The 22,073-nt window shown below is 46.4% G+C and overlaps 1 protein-coding gene across 1 annotated transcript in view; it reads left to right on the top strand.

Moving 5' to 3' along the window:
• Prep (prolyl endopeptidase) overlaps positions 1-22,073 on the top strand; it is a 106,941-nt gene that overhangs the window by 18,597 nt on the left and 66,271 nt on the right. Inside the window, exons 3-6 of the mRNA XM_052751410.1 lie at positions 6,816-6,949; positions 8,590-8,720; positions 10,991-11,200; positions 14,646-14,767. Coding sequence (XP_052607370.1) covers positions 6,816-6,949; positions 8,590-8,720; positions 10,991-11,200; positions 14,646-14,767 — 597 coding nt within the window. The remainder of the gene's footprint in view (positions 1-6,815; positions 6,950-8,589; positions 8,721-10,990; positions 11,201-14,645; positions 14,768-22,073) is intronic.

Genomic DNA, 22,073 nt, shown 5'->3' with positions numbered 1-22,073 from the left:
TAAATCAAGCTATGTAACGTATTACCTCACATACTTACTGTTTTTGTGGTGAAAACACTTAAAATCTACTCTAAGCGGTTTTCCGGTATACAGCATTATCACTAACTCTAGTCCCCGTGATGCACACTAGATTTGTTGACTTTCTCCTCCTGGCTGAACTTTTGTGTCCTTTGACCATCTCCCCAGGAACACCCACTTCCACCACCCTGACCTCTGACCCCCATAACCTCCGTTTTACTCCTTGTCACTGAAGAGTGACCTCTTTAGATTCCATGGTGACGTGAGATGGTGACGTGTTTGTCTCTGCCTGGCTCTTACCTGGCCTTGATTGTTTTGTTTTTGAAAGTACAATGTGTCGGAGACAACAACACTCCTCTCGAAGGCAGCGTGGGTCGTAGAGTCTTCAGCTCCCAAACACAGCCCCTCTTACCTAGGTAGCCATGCTTGTATCTGTTAGCTGTGTTGAGAATGTGAATCACAAGCTCCGTCTACCTCAGGCAAGGGTGTATGTGCCTGAAGAGTACTGACGTAGTCACAGTGTGCGCGGCAGATCTCTAACAACGTAGTCACAGTGTGCACGGCAGATCTCTAACAACGTAGTCACAGTGTGCACGGCAGATCTCTAACGTAGTCACAGTGTGCACGGCAGTCACAGTGTGCGCGGCAGATCTCTAACGTAGTCAAAGTGTGCGCGGCAGATCTCTAACGTAGTCACAGTGTGCGCGGCAGATCTCTAACATGGTCACAGTGTGCGCGGCAGATCTCTAACATGGTCACAGTGTGCGCGGCAGATCTCTAACGTGGTCACAGTGTGTGCAGATCTCTAACGTAGTCACAGTGTGCGCGGCAGATCTCTAACATGGTCACAGTGTGCGCGGAAGATCTCTAACATGGTCACAGTGTGCGCGGCAGATCTCTAACGTGGTCACAGTGTGTGCAGATCTCTAACGTAGTCACAGTGTGCGCGGCAGATCTCTAATGTAGTCACAGTGTGCGCGGCAGATCTCTAATGTAGTCACAGTGTGCGCGGCAGATCTCTAACATGGTCACAGTGTGCGCGGCAGATCTCTAACATGGTCACAGTGTGCACGGCAGATCTCTAACGTCACAGTGTGTGCAGATCTCTAATGTAGTCACAGTGTGCGCGGCAGATCTCTAACGTAGTCACAGTGTGCGCGGCAGATCTCTAACGTAGTCACAGTGTGCGCGGCAGATCTCTAACATGGTCACAGTGTGCGCGGCAGATCTCTAACGTCACAGTGTGTGCAGATCTCTAATGTAGTCACAGTGTGCGCGGCAGATCTCTAACGTAGTCACAGTGTGCGCGGCAGATCTCTAACGTAGTCACAGTGTGCGCGGCAGATCTCTAACGTGGTCACAGTGTGTGCAGATCTCTAACGTGGTCACAGTGTGCGCGGCAGATCTCTGACGTAGTCACAGTGTGCGCGGCAGATCTCTAACAACGTAGTCACAGTGTGCACGGCAGATCTCTAACAACGTAGTCACAGTGTGCACGGCAGATCTCTAACGTAGTCACAGTGTGCACGGCAGATCTCTGACGTAGTCACAGTGTGCGCGGCAGATCTTTAGATAACCATCTTGTGCAGCTCAAACTCCCCCACTCCTCCCTTCCTGTCACCCATCTCTGCCGTGGGGTCTCATTGTGTAGGCCAGGCCAGCCTTAATTCGTGACTTGCCTGCCTCTGCTTCCCAAGTACTGGCATTGCAGGTGTGGCCACTGCTCACAGCCTCTGCTTTGTTTTAAATGTTATAATAACAAAGCAAGTAAGGTGTGAGGAGAACTTGTTGGCTTTGAGCAAACAAGTGTGTTCATCTGCAGATTCAAGGAAAACCCCTTGTTTCTACCCCCTCAGAGGCCCACCTGCATGTGCTATGTTGAGGGACTGTGTCTCACTGACCTTAGTACATCCTGCTTCTTCCTGTGGTGGCTGAAGCCCCTTGAGAAGCAGGGTTTGAACTCCCTTCCTCCGTCCTATTTTCCCAAACAGTCCTCTCCTTACCCTCAGCCCGACCTCTCCCAAACATGTTGTTATTCTTAGATCAAGAAGCCAGAACTATTATGTATGTATGATATCTAATATATGTAATTAAGAGCAAAACAATCGGACATCCCAGGAAAGCCAAGTTAAAACGCTCCACAGAAAACCCTCGTCACCCCCTTCCCTGTGAAGGGCTCCCCAAGTTATGAAGGGGTGACGAAGAACTTGGCTTTAGCATGTGAACACTGTTAGGTTTTGCATCTCAGCATTTGACTTGGAAGACGTCAGTCTTTAAATATTGCTCTATTTAAAGTAATCGACTAACATTTGTGGGTGGGAGCTGACAAAGCTAGACTGAGTTTAAAATCCCTTGAGCGTGATTCTGCCTGGGGTAACAGTTGCACGACACTTTGGTGTGGGGAAAGCCAGGGTGTGCTCACACTGGGGAGCGTCTGTTGTGGTCGTGGGGTGTAGGGCAGGTCAAAGAAGCAAAGGGAAACACTTAATACCACAGTCCATTGAACAGTGACTCCCAGACCCTCTTGAGGCCAGAGTGCAGCCTGATGCCAGGCTAGATGCCCAAAGTGGAGCACTCCTGGTGGGAAGGGGAGCATCAGCCAGATCCTCAGCTTGCTGGGAGCCCCACTTACAGTTCAGACTGTTTTCTTTCTTAGAATATCTTGGCAAGGCCATCTAGAAAGTTGTCATTAACACTGCAGACTAATGTACACTGTGCCCATTCCTCTCAGAGGCCAGCGGTCCACTTGACTTTGAGTCTCACCTGGACCGTTGCCTCAGTCTCCTGACTGGCTGTCTCTCTGCACTTTTGCAGTCCCAGAGTGTGTTCTCTACCAAAGTAGGGTCATCTTTTAAAAAGATGAACACATTTCCTGTGTCCTGGCCCACTCATGGCTCATTTGCATTTGGATGAAAGGCTAAACCTTTATATTTGCTTCCTGGACACCAGGTCCTCCAGCCTCAGTCAGTGCCTCCTCTCCTGTTCGTTCCCAGACTGCTGGCCTTGCTCTGCCTCATTCCTGTCAAGCTCTTCTGTTGCCAAGACCACTCACCTGCTGTTGGCTTTGTCACACCTCGGCCCTGCCTTGCCTGGCCACTCTCCCAAGCCCTCAGACCTCAGTTGAGGACATTCCCTCCTTCACCAAGAGCTCCCGGGCCTGGCCATCTGACAGAGTAAACGCCTTCTCTCTGTGTCTTCAAGTTCTACAACAGTTGTCCTGTTTGTATGGTTCCAAAGCAGGGTTGGTTGTTGTAAAAATATGACAAAGACATCACGGTATGTCAAATTGTTACAAAGATTTCAGCATTTTCAGTTTCAGCCCTTGTCTTATATTGGTCCTGCTAGTGGAGGAACCAGCCCTGGTCTGTGGCTGGGCCTTTTAGCAGCCGCCTTCCTTCACCGAGCGCCTTCTGGGAGTTTTTGAAGCTAAACACCACACAACTCTAGGGCTTGTTTTGTGTCTGTCCCCAGTAGAATGTGTGCCCTGCGATGGCAGAGATTTTGCCTCAGTTCCGTCACCTTTGCCTTCACAACGCCAAGATCTATGTTATTACAGGCTAGACCCCAAGGAATGGATGGCAGAAAATCTCACAGGGGGCTCAGGCCACTCATCCCTTTTCCTTCATCTCTCCATCCGGTGTGTGTCACTTTCTATTGTTAGTATAAAGCAATCCAGTGTCAACTATATTGCTAATATAGTCATTATATAATATGTATCACGTATATACTATAAATTCATTATAATATAGTCAAGAATAATAAACTGCTGAGTCAACTTGATGCAAGACTTTACCAGGTGTCTGCAACACAACTCTTGTGTCTCGGTCTTTGAAGCAGGTATGGTGTTCCATAATAAAATTAGGTCACACTCTTGGACACTCATCTCCAAACTGCTGCTGCTGTGTGGATTATACAAAAGCAACAAACAGTTTCCTCCTTCACACTCTCAGTGAGACCAGCTGGGGTCAGCAAGCTGCAGTCCCACATAGTAATGTTTTAGTCACCACAGTTGTCCCCATCTCCAGGTCACTCTTTCCTTCCTTCATGCCTTTCCTCCCCTTCCCTTTCTTCTCCTTCCTCTTCTCTTTCCTCCTTTTTTCTTTCCTTGAAGACCCAGGGTCTCGAATGCTAGGCAAGTGCTCTTTCAGTGAGCCACGCCCTCCTATCCCTCTACCCCGGCCCTTTAAAAACATCAAAGCTCTAGGAACTGGGCAGCTGCCCAGTGGGTAGAGTCTTCCCACACAACCATGAGTTCAGGTTTCCAGCACCTGTATAGAAAGCCAGCCATAGCAGCACACCCCAGGAATCCCACCCAGCGCTGGTGAGGCAGAGGCAGGTGGATCCCTGGGGCTTGCCGGCCAGGGGGTCTAGCTGATTGACAAGCTCCAAGTTCAGTGTGAGACTCTGTCTTCAAAAAATGAGGTGGAGAACAATTGAGGAAGACGCCCAGTGTTGACCTCTGACCTCTACACACACGTGGTTGTGTGCCAGAACTTTTCTTGGGGAGATGCAACATTCATGTCTACCCCCAACAGACCAGAGTATGGATACCACCAAAGTCCAACCTGGTGAACCTTGAGTTTCATTGGGGTTACTTACAGGAGCAGAAATGACCCAAAGACAACTGCATCACCAAAGCCTAGCCCAGCATAGGTGACAGTTCACAAACTGGGAACCTGGAGCACACTGCACAGCCTGCAGAAAGCTGAGCAGGTTAGAGCGTGTCTTTTCCAGGTGCCCCAATTGAGCTCAGCCTCTTCCAAGCAGCTGGGCTGGTTTCTGCTTCTTTCGGGCAGCTGGGCTGGCCTTGGAATCTCTGCAGCCCAGCATGTCCTGAGTCTTGGCAGCTGGGTTCCTCTGAGATTCTTCTTTGCAGCTTGGCCCTGCTTACTCTGGAAGGGAGGGGTTTAGTGAACCTGGTCAGTTTCAGGGACTTCCTGAAGAGTTTTTGAATTCATCTTCCTGCTTAAAAAGCTTTCCTGAAAGTTGGAATGTTTTAATGTAGGAGGAAACTGTTATACAACACATAGAGATGTAATACATGTACACACACACACACACACACACACACACACACACACACACACACACACACACACACACACACTTTTTTTAGCTGAACTTCCAAAAGCAGAGCAGGGCAAAACTAGTCTTTTTTGAACAGGATCTGATTGTGTAGCCCAGAGTTTGCCATCCATAGCAATAAACAACTGAGAGTCATATTTTGAGGGACTCAGTTTTAGTTTGTTTGAATTATGTTTCTTAAATTATAAAAACCTTGTTAATCTCTGTATTCATATGCAGCGTTCTTCTCCTTTGAAGTCATAAACATTAATGGGTTTTGGCACTGCTTCTCCCAGCACGGGATCTCGGTAGGGAGAACCCAGACTTATCTCTCCACTGAGAATAGCACTTGGTGCCTGGATGGGCCCCGTTTGCTTAAGCTGCATCCAGAAATGGATTGGAGGTGATGCTGTATTGTGCTATCTAGCACATCACATGCTCGATTATTTCCTGGCCTCCCCCTGGCTGCTTATCTATCTGTAGACATCTGATGAAACCCACCGAATATAGTTCCAATGCAGTTACCCCTGCTTCATTTCTAACACGCAGACAAGATTTTCACAGTGTTCTAAACCACCTAGAGAAATGAAGACAGGAGAGGGTAATGGGGGTCAGTGACTGGCTCAGGGTGCATTATGTGCAGTTTTGAAGAAGCCACGGTGAAACCCAGTGTTCTGTACAATCAGTGTATGCTAGCTAAGGTCTGTAACTGCATTATAGGATAAACTGAGAGCAGGAACGAGGCCGTTCTCCTGCCTTCAGCCCGGGGTCTCCTGACTTCTCGTGGGCCCCTTCCTTCCTTTATAAACCATGATTGTTGACAGGATTACTCAGTGCCACTTCCATTTTTCTAAATATCTAAATAGTTTCCAGCTGCACATTTTATTGACGTTCTCTGATTGGAGCTGACATGGTGGTAGGTTTTAGATAATATGAGAAAGCAAAGTCATTGAAGTAGTGCCTGGGTATTGTCTCCCGACTTCAACCTGGGGGCTTGAAGCTGGGCCCCTGGGACCTTATAAGTAAATACATGTTATTCATAGGATATGAGAGCTGTATGATACAGTGTTTTTGTTAAGAGCGTAGATTCAGAAGCCAGCTCCACTCCCTAGCTGTACAATGTTGGATAGCGTTTAAACCACTTCAAGACTCAGCTTTCTTATATTATGTAAAGTTGGCCTCGTGAAAGAATCTTCTCGGGCTGGAGACATGGCTCAGTAGGCTGAAGTGCTAAAGCCTGGTGACCCGCGTTCCATCCCTGGGACGCACATGACGCAAAAACATCTTCTACGGTTGTCCTCTGACCTTCGTACAGATGCTGTGGGATGAATACCACAGACGGGGGCGGGGAGAGAGGGAGGATAGGATAAAGGAATCTTCTCTAAAGATGAGACTCTAGTGAGGTGATACTTGCCCTGTAAGCATTTGAGTTGGTACTATGTAAGAGTCGGTTGTTAATTATCAGTGGAAAGTTATATTTTGTTTTGGTTTTTGTAGCCCATGCCAGTCTAGAAATACCAATGTAGCACAGTACACACACACACACATTCATTCTCTCTGTCTCTGTCTCTGTCTCTCTCTCTCTCTCTCTCTCTCTCTCTCTCTCTCTCTCTCTCTCTCTCTCTCTCGTCCTCCTGCCTCAGCCTCCTGACTGAGTTATAGGCATAGCCATCACACCTTCGTAACTGTGCTTCTGCTGACATAGGCCCTTTGTCCTCTTTGCTTCACTGCAGGCTTTCGTGGAGGCCCAGAACAAGATCACAGTGCCGTTTCTCGAGCAGTGTCCGATCAGAGGCTTATACAAGGAGAGGATGACTGAGCTGTACGACTACCCCAAGTACAGCTGCCACTTCAAGAAGGGAAAGCGGTATGTGAGCTTGCCTGCGCTCGCTTTCTTTGCGCTCTCCAGCTTGATGTTTCCGTTTTAAAAAGTGTGTGTGTGTGTGTGTGTGTGTGTTGTATGTGTATACATTTGTGTGTGTGGAAGGGGGTGTGCGTACACCAGAGATTGACATTAGGTTTCTTCCTCTCTTGCTTTTCATCCTTCCCCCCCCCCCCCCCCCCCCCCCCCCCCCCCCCCCCCCCCCCCCCCCCCATTGAGTCAGGGTCTGTCTACATAGCTCTGCCTGTCCTGGATTTCACTATGTTCACAAAACTCACAGAGAGCTGTCTGCCTCTGCATCCTGAGTGCTGGGAGTAAAGGCATTCACCACAACTCCCTGCTTCTACCCTACTTTTGGAGACAGGGCCCTTCCGAGAACCTGGAGTTTACCGGTGCTAGGTTATGGCGTGAACGACGGTGCCTAGACTTTTACGTCAGTGTTGATTCCAGCCCAGGTCTTCATGCAATAAGTGCTTTACCTGCTGAGCCATCCCTACGGCTCCCGAGTACTTAAATGGCCAAGTACAGGTCAGGTGTGGTGGCTCACACCTTTAATCCCAGCACTTGGGAGACAGAGGCCAGTGGATCTCTGTGAGTTCCAGGCCAGCCATGGCTACAGAGTGAGACCATGTCTCAAACGAAGTACACATTTGAACTAACTTACCAGTGTATAAAAGGAAGCGATTGTTGTGTTTGAGCATGAGAGTAATTTTCGTACTGCTAAGTGCTGTTCGTATTTATAAAATAGCAGTTAAGACGTTTGGCAATGATGCGGCCTGTGAAAGTAGATTATGGGGACTCTTCATTCCCGTGGTTAGTTGGTGAGCCTGTGATTCACAAATAACAGAGTAGATTTGTTTCCACTATTATCTTTGGCTTGCAGTACTTGAGAACATTTTATTATGTGCACTTTTTTCTCTCTAAGAATGGGCCAGAAAGTGGAACCTATGAATTTAGCCCTCCTGTTCATCTCTTTCTTGCATCCACTTGATATAATCTATTGTTCATTGGATGTGCCATCACACGTTTACTGTGGAATTTCTCAGGCCCTCCCCACCTCACACAGATACCAGCAAAGTAGAGTCAGTGTGCCAAACCCTGCCTACCACCTGTTTTCCTAAGTCTAACTGGAGCACAGTCCTGCCATTTGTTTGGCTGTTTGGTGAGCGTGGTGACTTCGTGGCCCACGGAGCCTGAACGCACATGCTCCTCTCTTTGCAGAAGCGCGATGACCTTCACACCTGGCAGCCAGCCAGGCTGTGGAAGCAGACCAGAATTTTACAGTAGAAAGTCTGCTTTCTTCCCCATTTAGAAGCAATAGTCACTGCTTTATTTAACTGTCAGTGTTATTTTTGGCAAATTGGTCTTTATTTGTCTCTGGTTGACACACCAAAGTACAATAAATTATTTGCACACAGAAAGAAAGCAGTTCCAGTAACACACTGTCAAGCAGGATCCCGGAGGGACTTCCATCTCCTCCTCCTGTCCCTGTTGATGGCAGGTTTTTCTTGGTTGCAGCTGTTCCTTTCTGTGTGTGGTCTTGTGAAATTTGCTTCTTCGTGTGTTTGATTCTTCTCCACAAATAGAAAATACCACAGCTAAATACAGGGAATTTCTGTCCCCAGGTATTTTTATTTTTACAATACAGGTTTGCAGAACCAGCGTGTATTGTATGTGCAAGACTCCCTAGAGGGGGAAGCCAGGGTGTTCCTCGACCCCAACACTCTGTCGGATGATGGCACAGTAGCACTCCGAGGTAAGTGCTGCATGCCGGGCCCTCGGGAGGCCTTGGGGCATCACTGGGAGCGCTGAAGTCTTGAGATTCCAAGCAGGGTGTGGGCCATATTGTAGAACAGATGCACACACAGTATTAGGAAAGCTAACTTTGCATACTATATTTAGAACGCATGAATAGTCACATTCATCTTTCTCACTCTGGTGGCATGAAACAGAGCTGGGGAATAAGTCACACTAGACCCAAATTGACTTCTGGGATGTTGAAGTGTCATAACATCCCATAACATCTGAGACACATCTGACTACAACCACTTAAACCCTCTTGCAAGAAACTTCAGCTGTGCAAGGAGTGCTCCAGCTGTAAATGAGGGAGACTGATCAGAGTATTAAAACCTAGGCACTTGATAGTTTGTTAGAATGAAAAGCAAAACCTCTCAGTCTTGTGGAATTGAATCACTTGGTACCCTGACCTGAAGATGCTGCCGTACAGTGCATCCTTGGTGCTCCTCTGCATTAACTGCTTCCAGTGTGCCCTCCATAGGCCACTGAGAAGATAAACCTCGGTTGTGCTATGAGCGGAGTTTTAGGATGAGGTTATTCTCGAGTTCTGTGGTTTAGTAATTACGTGGTTAAATTACCTCTTAACGTGTTCCTAATGAAGGGGGCTCAGCATCTCTCCTGTACTGTCCGTTGGTCTATGCTAAAGCACAGTGCAGTTTGGCTCTGTAGAGCTGTGAATTGGAACAGTGATGTCTACTGCTCAGTAGGAGGGGAATGACAGATCCATTTCAGTGGACCCATACAAAGACTTTTGTGCAGACATTTCTTGCCATTTCTAGCTGTGCCTCGGATACTTGGTGGTCCTCTTCTCCACTCCCAAATAGGCTCAGTGTCTAAGTGTTTTGGAAGTCAGGTACCAGCTATCTTAATAAGAGTATATTAGTATTTCCATGAGTTAGCCTGTGGTTTAGAATTAATTTAATGCTGTGGTTCCAAAGTAGTCATGTGTCCTGTATAAGAATCCATGTAGTTTTCACCAAGGTCTGTCTTACATCCCATCCAGGAGGGCTGTGTCCTAATACCATTTACCCCAGTGATGCGGTGTGTTGATTTCTTTAGGTGTTCTGGTGTGGTGATTTCTTTAGGTGTCCTAATACCGCTCACTTCAGTGGTACAGTGTGGTGATTTCTTTAGGTGTCCTGGTGTGGTGATTTCTTTAGGTGTCCTAATACCCCTCACTCCAGTGGTACAGTGTGGTGATTTCTTTAGGTGTCCACTGAAAACAAGGTGAATTAAGCCTGAGACCTGGCATATGATTCCTTACATACACTTTTAAGCAAAATAATTTCCTTTTTAAATTTTTTCCTGAAAATTTTCAATAAGCATGTTAGCAGATTTTAAAGTAATTTCCTACTAATTGAAGTTACATGGTAATAATTGAGCCTCCTATAAATTTTAGATCCCCCATACAATTTAGCATGCTTCCCAGGAAATCACTGGTATCTGAATCTTACTCTACTAGGGTAGCTTGATAACATAACTATAACAACATAAAACACGACTGTTTATCAAGAAACTTTCACAGGATGGGAGCATTGTTGGGTCCCCAAGGACTTGAACATGACATGGGAATCCGCAGACGGGTGTGTTTTGTTTCTTTTGGAATGTGCACACCATGATCCCCTTGCAAACCCTCAGGCTGTCTTTACCTGGGCATGTGATGTCATGGTGTGGATATTAATCTTCTAGTGCCAGTAATTTTCCTGAAAATGAGGCTGTAAGGAGTGATCTCAAATGCTTTGGAGTTCATCCCAGAAGTTACTTTATGGCTACAGTTTAATTCTATTGCTTGCTATGTATCATAATTCAGTCATTACTATAAAAGCAGATTTCCCCCTACTTACTCCCTTTAGAGTATGAATAAAATACGCTGCATGTCCCAGGTGAGCTCTGCTTTAACCGAGCTACCCATTGAATTATAAACATTTCAGAATGAGAGCACCTTAATGGGCATATAATCCAAGGTTCATTCTGTCAAGGAAGAAAGTATGACCTAAGGAGGTTAAGGGACCTTGTCATCATAATCGTAATTCCTTCACGACCTCAGCTGAGCCTAGGTTTGCTCACTACTCACTCCCTGTTTCCTCCATTGCCACGTTTGGTCTCCCTGCTGTTTCAGGCAGCGTTGACAGTGGGTGACAAGAGTGAGCGAGATGAAGAGTGGCGTGCCACACGTGACTGGTGCCACACGTGACTGGTGCCACACGTGACTGTCTCCTGTGCCCTTAGGTTATGCCTTCAGTGAAGACGGTGAATATTTTGCCTATGGGCTGAGTGCCAGTGGCTCAGACTGGGTGACAATCAAGTTTATGAAAGTCGATGGTGCCAAGGAGCTTCCCGACGTGCTGGAGAGAGTCAAGTTCACCTGCATGGCCTGGACCCACGATGGGAAGGGGATGTTCTACAACTCATACCCACAGCAGGACGGGAAGAGCGATGGTATGTGAGCACTTCAGCGAATACAACACTGGGACTTCCTGGGACGGAAGAGGAGGCGGAGTTGATTGACACTGCTTGGTGTGCTGGACACAGCCAACCTCTTCACATTGCAGCACAGTGTTGCTGCCCCCAAATGCATGCACTCAAGTTATCACACATTTTTTTAAAATCTCACAAGGTTCCCTGTTTTATGTTTGGCTCCATTCGTCGACTGCATGTGGCCCCCGGGTGGTCAGTGGCAGTCTTGAGGCTGCAGGTGGGTTAGTCATTGTGATTGGTTTGAGACGGCCCGTGTCCTCCCAGCTGTAATTCCCTAGGTTGGTTTGTTTATTTATTTGTTGTGATGTATAAAAGCCTCTCAGACTAAAGTGGAGGGCTATGTGAGTGACATAAGCAGTTCATATTGTGCTTCCTACCGCGTTCCCTAAAAAGTGAGTGTCCTTAAGGATTATAACGTGTTTTTTACATTTTGGTGTCATTATTTACTGCCCTGATAGCTTAGTACATTTTCACAGTGAGAAAATAAAGTTTAGTCTCATAGTGTTCAAAATCAGCAAATATATGTGAATTACTGATGCTTAACATTTTAAAATAATAAGCATTAGTTCATAGCAGAATTAAAAGGTACACACATGTATCCTTGGTGTCTTCACCAGGGTGAGGGATAATTAGCACCTTACAATTAGCTAATCTGCAGTAACACATCATCACTCAGAGTCTGTAGTTTACATTAGGTTTACTTTTTCTTTTCTTTTCTTTTTTTTTTTGGTTTTTCAAGACAGGGTTTCTTTGTGTAGCTCTGGCTGTCCTGGAACTAGATACAGTCTGTAGACCAGGATGGCCTCGAACTCACAGAGATCCGCCTGCCTCTGCCTCCCAGGTGCTGGGATTAAAGGCGTGCACCAAGCCTGGGTAGGTTTCCTCCTGATGTTGTACACCCTGGCACTTGGACTAACAGTTAGGACACATCCCCATTGTGGTGGTGTGGAGCTGATTTTCGTTGCCTTGAAAGTGTTTTGTGCTCCACCTAGTCCCCTCCCTTCCTTGGTGCCTGGTGGCCCCTGACCCTTCCTTTTTCCTTCTTTTCAGACAGGGTCTCACTGTGTTACCCCAAAAAACTTTCTGTCTTAGCATCTCAGGTACAGGGGACAGGCACCACTGGCCTTTTCTGTCTTTTAGTTCTGTAGACAGTGCTGTATAGAATGTAGCCTCTTCAGATTGGCTCCTGTTGTTATATTTCATGGCTTTCCATATATTTTTTTTTTTTTTCTGTCCTGGAACTCTGGCTGGCCTTGAACTCAGAGATCCGCCTGCCTCCCGAATGCTAGGACTAAAGGTACACCACCGTGCCCAGCTGGCTCTTTCCTTTTTAGCGAGGAATAACATCCTATTGTTAACTGAGGGGAACAGGGTGTTTCCTTGTTTTAGCAGTTACGTACTAAGTTGCTATCATGGGTAGATTTCCCTGTGACCCTTGTGATGAATTCTAAGCAGTACAGTTGCCAGATCTTAGGGTGAGAAACCCCCAGAACCATCCTCCAATGCATTCCCAAAAAGTGAGGGTTCCTGGCTGCCCGCCAGTGTCTGAGTGCTCAGGGTCGGGTAGCTCTGCAGGAGTTACCTTTTGTTACGGTTTGTTTCGGGGCGACATGATGTGGAGCCCTTATTAGCAGCTCATTGGCTGTCTGACTCTGACCTGTTATTTGATTGGCTTTAGTTTTCTCATTTCTGAGCCTTACTAGTCCTTTGCATGCTTTAGTTAACAGCCCTCTGCCATACTGGTATTTTGCGGAGATTTTGTCCCAGTCTCTGACTTTTCACTCTTCCAGTGGAATTTTGGCCAAGTTAAGCTTTTAATTTTAATGGTCAGGTTTATCAGTGACCTTTATTGTTACATCTAAAAAGTGACTCCTACTCTAAGGCCACCTCCGTTTCTCCTACTTTATCTTACAGGAGTTTTATAGTTCAGGGTTTTATATTTTGGTCTATGATCTTCTTTGAATTAATTTTTGTGAGGAATGTAAAGTTTATATCCAGGTTTGCTTTTTCCCCCTAGTACCATTTGGTGAAAAGTTGGTATTTATCACACTATATTTCCTTTGATTGTTTATTAAAGATCAACAGATTGTATTTATGTGGGTCTACTTCTGGGCTGTTAATTCTGTTGCTAAACTTTTTGTTTGCCACATATCAAGAGTCCTGTAGCATTTTTTCATTATTAGTTTTTAGGTTATAATTCAAAGTAATGGTGTCATCATGGCGCTTTCATATGTTTTTGTTGTTATACTTTGTTCTTACTCCCCCCACCCCCTTTTGCCCTCTCCTCCCCTCCAGCTAATCCCTTCTTCCTCCATTTAGTTTCCTTTTCTGTTTCTGCTAGGGTATTCCGCTGCCCTCTATTCCCCCCCACCAAAAAAAAATCTTTTATTTTAAAACAAAGCCTTGCTGTGCAGACCTGGCTGAACTTCAGGCTGGCTCCAGTGGCTCTGCCCTGGGGTGCTGAGATGACAAGTCCCCAGCCCATCCCAGATGGCAGCATTGACGTTAGACAGCATTGGTCCTCCACCTTCGTCCTTGGCCTTCAGTGTTCCCAGTTATTTTGACTCCTTATGATCTTCCACGAAAACTTGAGAATCTGTGTTCATGTCTCAGTTTGGGTTCTGTTGCTGTGATAAAGACCATGACCAAAAGCAATCTGGGGAGGAGAGGGTTTATTTCCTCTTACATTTCCAGGTAGTAACTCCATCACTGAGGGAAGTCAGGGCAGGAACTCAAGGCGGGAACTGAAGCAGAGACCGTGGAGGGGTGCTGCTTACTGACTTGCTCCTCGTGACTTGCTCAGTTTGCTTTCTTGTATACCCCAGGACCACCAGCCCAGGGGTGGCACTGCCCACAGTGGGCTGGGCCTTCCCACATCAATCATCAATCAAGAAAATACCTTCATCACATGGCCTGTAGGCATTTTTGCAATTGAGGTTTCTTTCCCCAGATAACTCTCGATTGTGTCAAGTAGAACAAAAAACAAACAAAACCATCAGGACAGTCCCAATCCACAAATTAACGTGCTGGAATCCTGGCGTTGTCTCTATGGGTCAAGTCAAGAGGCTCTGACGTGTTGGTGACACTGAGTCTTCCTCTCCATGAGTGTGGAGTACCTCTGTGTATTAGTTATTTTATTTCTTTGGGGCAGTTCTTAATTTTCCTTATATAGACCTTGTGTATACTTCGTTAGATTTACAGTGAGTTCTTTCATTTTGCTGGTTGCTATGGTAACAATCCCACATTTGTTGTTGGTGTGTAGGAACATGACTGACTTGTTTGTTAACCTTTCGTCCTTCAATCATATACTCAACCTTTGAAATGTTCTTAGCATTGTGTGATGGACGTAGTGGAGATTGTCTTAAAACTGCCAATTGCATTTCAGTAAACATGTTTTATTCTTCAGGGACAGAGACTTCCACCAATCTCCACCAGAAGCTCTGCTACCATGTCTTGGGGACAGATCAGTCCGAAGATATTTTGTGTGCTGAGTTCCCTGATGAGCCCAAATGGATGGGGGGAGCCGAGGTATTGTATACTGTGAAAGTCCATCCTCAAAGACCTTGTCTCATGGTGCACGTATAAATATTCCTGTTATATGGTAGTAGATGTCCCATAGATGGTAGTTGTACAATAAGTGTTTTTAAAATACTGCTATTCAAATTGATTATTAATAATGAAGATGGCAAATCTTCTGTTTTTGCAACATTAAAATATTTTATTATTATTTTATTCTTCTTACATATATTATATACTAACTACAGTTTCCCTCCCTCCCCTACTCCCAGTATCTGCCCCTACCTCCTCTCTCCTCCAGATCTACCTCACCTTGCCTCCCCTCAGGAAAGGGCAGGCTTCCCAGGGCATCAACCAAACATGGCATAATGTGCTACAATAATACCAGGCGCATACATACCATCATATCAAGGCTGGATGAGGCGACCCAGTAGGAGGAAAAGGGTCCTACAAACAGGCAAAAGAGTCAGAGACACCCCTACTTCCATTGTTAGGAATCCCACAAGAACAACAGCCATAACATATATGCAGAGGACCTGGGTCAGAACCGTACAGGCTCCCTGATCTCTGTGAGCCCCTATGAGTCTCAGTCAAGTGATTCTGTAGGCTGTGTTCTCTTGGTGTCCCTGACCCCTCTGGTTCCTCTGATCCTTCCTCTCCCACCCCTGTTGGACTCCTTGAACTCTGCCCAGTGTTTGGCTGTGGGACTCTGCATCTGCTCCCGTTAGTTGCTGGATAAAGTCTCCCTGGTCTCTTTGATGACAATTCCGCTAGGCTCTGGTCCCAGAACACTCTGCAGGCAGGACGTACTATAGGGCGAAGGTTTTGTGGCTGGCTTGGTGTTCCAATCCCTCCACTTGAGGCCTTGCCTGGTGACAGAAAGTGACTGGTTCAGGCTCTGTGTTTCCCCATTGCAAGGAGTCTTTGCTAGGGTTACTCTTGTAGATTCTATGGAGTTTCCATTACACTAGGTTTCTACCTTGCGCCACTAAGTGCCCCCCAATTCTAGTCGTTTCTCTCAGTACCCCCCCTCCCCCGCTTGACCCCTCATGTTCCCAACTCCACCTGCCCCCAGGCCACCTTTGAAATCTGTTTTCCCTTCCCAGGGAGATCCATCTGTCCTTCCTTGAGCCCTCCTTGTTACTTAGCTTCTTTGGATCTGTAGATTCTGGCATGATTATCCTTTACATTATGGCTAATATCCACCTATAAGTGATTATATACCATGTTAGTTTTTTCTGGGTCTGGGTTACCTCACTCAGGATGATTTTTTTTCTAGTTCCATCCATTTGCCAGCTAATTTCATGATGTCATTGATTTTAACAGCTGAGTAATACTCCATTGTGTATATGCACCACATTTTCTTTATCCATTCCTTGGTTGAGGGACATCTAGGCTGTTTCCAGGTTCTGGCTATTACAAATGAAGCTGCTATGAACACAGTTGAGCATGTGTCCTTGTGGTATGGTAGAGAGTCCTTTGGATATATGCCCAGGAGTGGTATGGCTGGGTCTTGAGGTAGGTCAGTTCCAAGTTTTCTGAGAAACCACCATTTTGATTTCCAAAGTGGCTGTACAAGTTTGCACTCCCATCATCAATGGAGGATTGTTCCCCTTGCTCCACATCCTCTCCAACATAAGCTGTCACTTGTGTTTTTGATCATAGCCATTCTGATAGGTGTAAGATGGGCTCTCAAATTCATTTTTATTTGCATTTCCCTGATGGCTAAAGATCAACATAAAAATCTTAATAAAAGCACACAATGCTTATGGTTATATGTGTCAAAGTAGATGATGATGTGCGAAACAGTGTGAACATTCTGGAGGTCAGCACCATAGTCTTCTAAATTGTTTCCTACTGCCTCAGGCGAGAATGTGAGAGTCTCTTCTGTATGCTTTCTTCATTCATACTATGTTTTCTCATTAGGCATCTTTTAGATATTTTCCCACTTTATAAATACTCATACATTTTTTGCAGGGGGCAGGGGTGGGGGAGGGTTGGGAGGGTGGGATGGGCATCCTAACAGTAATTTCTGAGGTGCTATGCTCTTGAAATAGGTGGCCATGTTGTATTCTGTGCCTTGAGAGTGTTCTGTGAAGAAACTTAGGAGTCTGTAAACTAAGGAAAGTTTGTTGTTAAAGGAAGGGGAACTCTTCATGTCCTATTGAGGGTGGGATGTAACATCCCACTGTGCGTAAGAACCCACCAGAGACATGTTAGCACACCAAGGAACTTCTCTTATCTGAAAGTTAAGTAGGACTTCATCTGGAAAGGAGCATCTTAAATTTAAAACTGCTGTTCCCAAGTCTGCTTCAAGGACAGAAGACAGTGAAGGTGTCCTGTCCATGTGTCTTCATGTGTAGTGTTTTCAGTTGGTCTGATCTAGATCAAGAGTCAGCACATCACTGCCCCTGGGCCGAATGCAGCCTGCTTTTGTAGAGATTTTCCCAGAGCCCAGTCATGCTCAACAGCGTTAACATGCATTTTTCTTGTGCTTTTTTCTGCCCTGACTCCTCACCACACCAGCTTTCCCTGTGGTTCCTGCTGTCATTTTTCTTCCAGGTTTTCGTTTATCTCCCATCTCAGTAGATTTTCTGGTTTGCTTCCTGCTGCATGGTTCCCTGGGTGCTTATTTACAAACAATACACACTTTCACCTTTAGCTGAGTAAAATCAGTTGGGAGATTGTGTTATCAAAAGTTAAAATGTTAAATCTTATGTATTTCTCTTTACCTTTTTGAACAGGAGTATTAATGAGGGAAACTTAAAATTGTATATTTAATATTCAAATTTTATTCCCTCTGGCTTTTTCATAAAATAGAAAACTTGATCTCCTAGAGAACTTGTAAACGTTGGAAGTCATAATTTCATTGCAGCAGAACATTTTTGCTTTTGCTTTTTGTTTTGGGATGGTCTTGGGTAGCCCAGGCTAGCCTTGAACTCACTCTATAGCTGAGGATGAATCTATCTTTATGAGCTTGCTGGTTCTCACTCCAGAGTGCTTGGTAGATAGGTGTATGCCTCCACGCCAGGCTTCTGTGGTGTTTGGAATCAAACCCAGGGCTTCGTGCATGCATGTGTGACTGTTCGGTGTTCCTCTATGGCTGCTCCTCCACTTCCTCTGTGTGTGTGTGTGTGTGTGTGTCTGTGTGACTGTGTGTGTATGTGTGTGTGTGTGACTGTGTGTGTGTGTGTGTGTGTCTGTGTGACTGTGTGTGTGTGTGTGTGTGTGTCCTGTGTTCCTCTGTGGCTGCTCCTCCACTTCCCGTGTGTGTGTGTGTGTGTGTGTGTGTGTGTGTGTGTGTGTGTGTGTGTGTGTGTGTGTCTGTTCTGTGTTCCTCTGTGGCTGCTCCTCCACTTCCCGTGTGTGTGTGTGTGTGTGTGTGACTGTGTGTGTGTGACTGTTCTGTGTTCCTCTCTGTGTGTGTGTGTGTGTGTGTGTGTGTGTGTGTGACTGTGTGTGTGTGTGTGTGTGTGTGTGTGTGACTGTGTGTGTGTGTGTGTGTGTGTGTGTGTGTGTGTGTGTGTGTGTGTGAGACTGTTCGGTGTTCCTCTGTGGCTGCTCCTCCACTTCCTGTCTCTGTAAATGTGACTATTGTGATTAGCACGTAACACTCACCTGGTCCTCGAGGTTCGTGCATATTGAAGACTTTCATTTTGTTTTGAAACTGAACAAGAATTCACTGTCTGTATGTACATTTTTCTTTATTCATTCATCCAGGGACACCTGGGGGGCTTCCTGTAGTATTGCCATGTTGCTGCTGTGAGCAACTAACATTTACAAATACGAAGAATCTCATGTATACATTTAGCTAAGCAAACAAAAAGAAAGGCAATTTTAAGTACTTGAGGGAATCCTGTCATTTTTCAGTCAGCTGACTATGTTAGTCCAGTGTCTAACGCGGTCTGGACCACAGTGTTGAGGAGGAGGTGGCTGCTTCGTGCATAGACAGCAAGTACTGCACAGGTACATCTGCAGACCATGGCTAGAACTCCTGCTGGCTGGCTGGATGAAGTCCTCAGCTGTTTACATCCTTACGAGCACGTGCAGCTTGCCCCTCTCGTCAGAAAGAAAGAGGCCACATAAAAATAATAGCAAAGACGACTTAAAGAATGGCAATAAATGACAGGTGCTCATCTGCTGCATAGAAGTAATAACCTGAAATAAGTCAATAAACAAACGGACAGAGTCCTCTCTTTCCTGTCCCAGGGCTCTGAGAACCTGTGGGTGCAGGGTTTACCAGTGTCTCCGTGGTCTGGGGAGCTTGTTGGCTGAGAAGATGGCTTCTGGGTGTGAGAGAAGTGGGGGTACGGCGTTCATGCTTGGGGGTGAGGTTGGAGAAATGTTGTAGGGCAGGCTGGAGGTGCCTCCCTTCTCCTCCTCCCTGTGGTCTGCTGTTGGAGAGTGTGACTTAGCCTTCCGTCCTGTTCTGAGGCCTCTGACCTTTCTGCTTGGACAGGTCCTTCTGGCGTCGGACTTAACAGAAGTTCACTTTATAGTCTAGGTTCGACTCCGTGAATGACCACGTTCCTTCACTGGTTCTGCCGTGGCCTCTCTGTACGGGTCTTTTTCACCTTGAGCAGGAAGAATTAGTGGATTCTAGGCAAGGAGTACCTTGAGCGTCTGGCTGCGGTGTTTAGGTGGTGGTTACTAAAGTCCGTTGTGGTCCAAACTGGAACCTGATTTCATTGCTGTCTTCCTGTCCCGGCTCCCCTGGGTGTCAGGCGGGGCTGGGAAGGTGTGCCTCTCCTCTGGTTTCTCCAGTAGCCACAGAGGAGGGAATCAGAGAAGGGGGTAAGGTGTGCCATGTCCAGAGCCATTTGCTGGGTTGGTTTGTCTTGGCTGCTTAGCTGTGACATGTGTCCAGGTGCCAGCTTCCTAGTGGCACCCCCTGGGTGCCCTTGATTCTGGGGCCTCTGTGCTGTTGTCTGTGGCTAACCATTGCACTCTCCTGCCAAGCTTCTGTTTCTTCCTGGGGTATTTTTGTGAGGTTCACACCTCCACCCCTTTCAGCAGGCAATCTTTCAAGATGACTGAGATCAGCAGTGCCTCCCTGCCCACCCCTGTGGATCACCCTGTCCCTCAGGCTGTGATCACCACTGCCTCCTCACCTGCCTTCCAGGGACCCTCCTGTGCATCTCACACTGCAGTGCTTGGGGACCCTTCCTGGGCCCCTGGGGCACAGCACAAGAAAACAGCTGTCCTTTGACTAGATGGGAAGAGGTCAGCTCTTAGTGTACATGATGAAGTGTAAGTGAAGGGACACAGTGGAGGAGAAGTTGTTATGTTTTAGGTTAGCTCGGACCTCCTCTCCAAAAACATTATTATTTTGAAGTCATTTGTGAGCATTTCAGGTTGAGACAACAACCAAAACCCAAATAAACAAAAATTCCCAAGAACTCAAATGTGCTGAGGCGCTGTGCCCAGCAGAGGGTGCTGCAGAGCCAAGATTGTGGAAATGCACAGTGAGGATGCTGAGTCCTAACTCTGTTGCATCTTATTCTTGAAAGATTTTTTTTGGGGGGGGGGCAATCCTAAATCTTAATATTTATCACATATAGCCATCAGCTATTTTTATATATTGGCTTGTGATCCCTAATAATTAAAAAATGCACACTTGTACACCCAGTTATACATGTTACACATATATTCGCATGGGAAATTCACATTCACATGAAACATGGAGTCTGCTTTGTGTTGGCCAACTACTCCTGGGCATGTAACCTGCCCTGGAGTGTGGTTGGTATACTTACAGTGGTGATCTGAGTTATACTGGCTCCCCGTAGGCTTATGTATTTTAATGCTTGGTCCCCCATTAATAGAACTATTTGAGAAGGGTTAGGAGATGTGGCCTTGTTAGAGGGGGTGTGTCACTGGGGGCGACACCAGGCCAGTGGCTCTCTGCCACGCTTGTGGATCTGATGTAAGCTCTCGGCTACTGCTCCAGTGCCGCGCCCGCCCACCTGCCTGCTGTCACTCTTTCCCATGATGGGTTATGGACTCACCCTCTGACACTGTAAGCAAGCCCTTAATTAAATGCTTTCTTTTATAAATTGCTTTGGTCCTGGTGTCTCTTCACAGCAATAGGGCAGTATGTAAGACATCCAGTGTCGCTCCAATAGAGAAAGCTGGTTTTCCCTTCCCCAGCAGGGATCAATTGCAGTAGCTGCTTGTTGGGACTTCTGTCCGCTGCCCCTTCTTCATGCTAGGGTTGTTTTCATCCGTGCAGGTCTTGTGTGCTGTCACGGTCTGTGCAAGTTCACGTGAGCATCAGCCTGCTGTGTCGTTCACCAACTAGGGCTTGAACAATCTTTCCACCTTTTCCTTTCCTTTTCTCTTTTCTTTTCTTTTTTCTTTTCTTTCCTTTTGAGAGAGATCAAGGACATGAAGTTGGTGGCTTGGGAGGTGGGTGGAAGGACCTAGAGGAGTTGCGGGGGGAAGGGAAAGAATATGATCAAAGTATATTGAATGGAAAAAGTTTGAATAAAAATAGTTAATTTTTAAATTAATTTTGAGAATTTTAGCATGCATATAATATATTTTGGTCATATCTACCTACTGCTTATTCGCACATCTTTCCCCTACCTGCCGGCCCCCTCCCAACTGCATGTCCTCTGCTTTCTTTTTTTAAATAGCTCACTGATTAGATTTGTACCGCCCATTCATTCATGGGTGTGGCACCCACCGTCCTCCCGAGTGTGGTCAGCCTGCTAGGGATACACCCTGAAGGAAAAGTGACTCTCCGTCCCTTGGGAGCTATCTGTGTCCGTAGCTCCTCAGGTAGGGATGGCGGCTTGATTCTGTGCAGGTCCTGGGCTGCTGTGAGTGGTTGGGCACGTCAGTCCTGCTGTGTCCAGAAGGCACTGTTTGGCTCCAGTCCTCCACTTCCCATTTCTGCAGCGGTCCCTGAGCCTCAGGGAGGGCTGTGATATAGACGTTCATTTGTGTCTGTGCACTCCACTGAACTTAGGCTTTGGACTTTGATTGTTGACTTTTTGCATTAACCATCATCCACGGCACAGAAAACAAAACAAACAAAAAAACGTCTCCGATGAGGTCTGAGAGCTGTACTAACTAATCTGTGGGTATAGAGATAGGCAGTTTGACTATGTCCATTTACCAAGGTAGCAGTTGCAGGCTCTCTTGTGGGTCCTCTGAGTTCCCCAACCCTTGGTTCTTTAGAGTGTCAGGCATGCATTTCCTCCTGAGGAGTGAACCTTAAATTCAGTCAGAAAGCAGGTGGTTACCCATAGCATTCTTGGTACTATTGCAGCCATGGGCACATCTTGCCATCTTGTTAACATAGCCCAGGGTGCAT

Source organism: Peromyscus californicus, unplaced genomic scaffold, assembly GCF_007827085.1.
Source record: "Peromyscus californicus insignis strain IS unplaced genomic scaffold, ASM782708v3 Scaffold_22__1_contigs__length_63687245, whole genome shotgun sequence".
NCBI lineage: Eukaryota > Metazoa > Chordata > Mammalia > Rodentia > Cricetidae > Peromyscus > Peromyscus californicus.
This window is presented reverse-complemented; position numbering and strand designations above follow the sequence as displayed.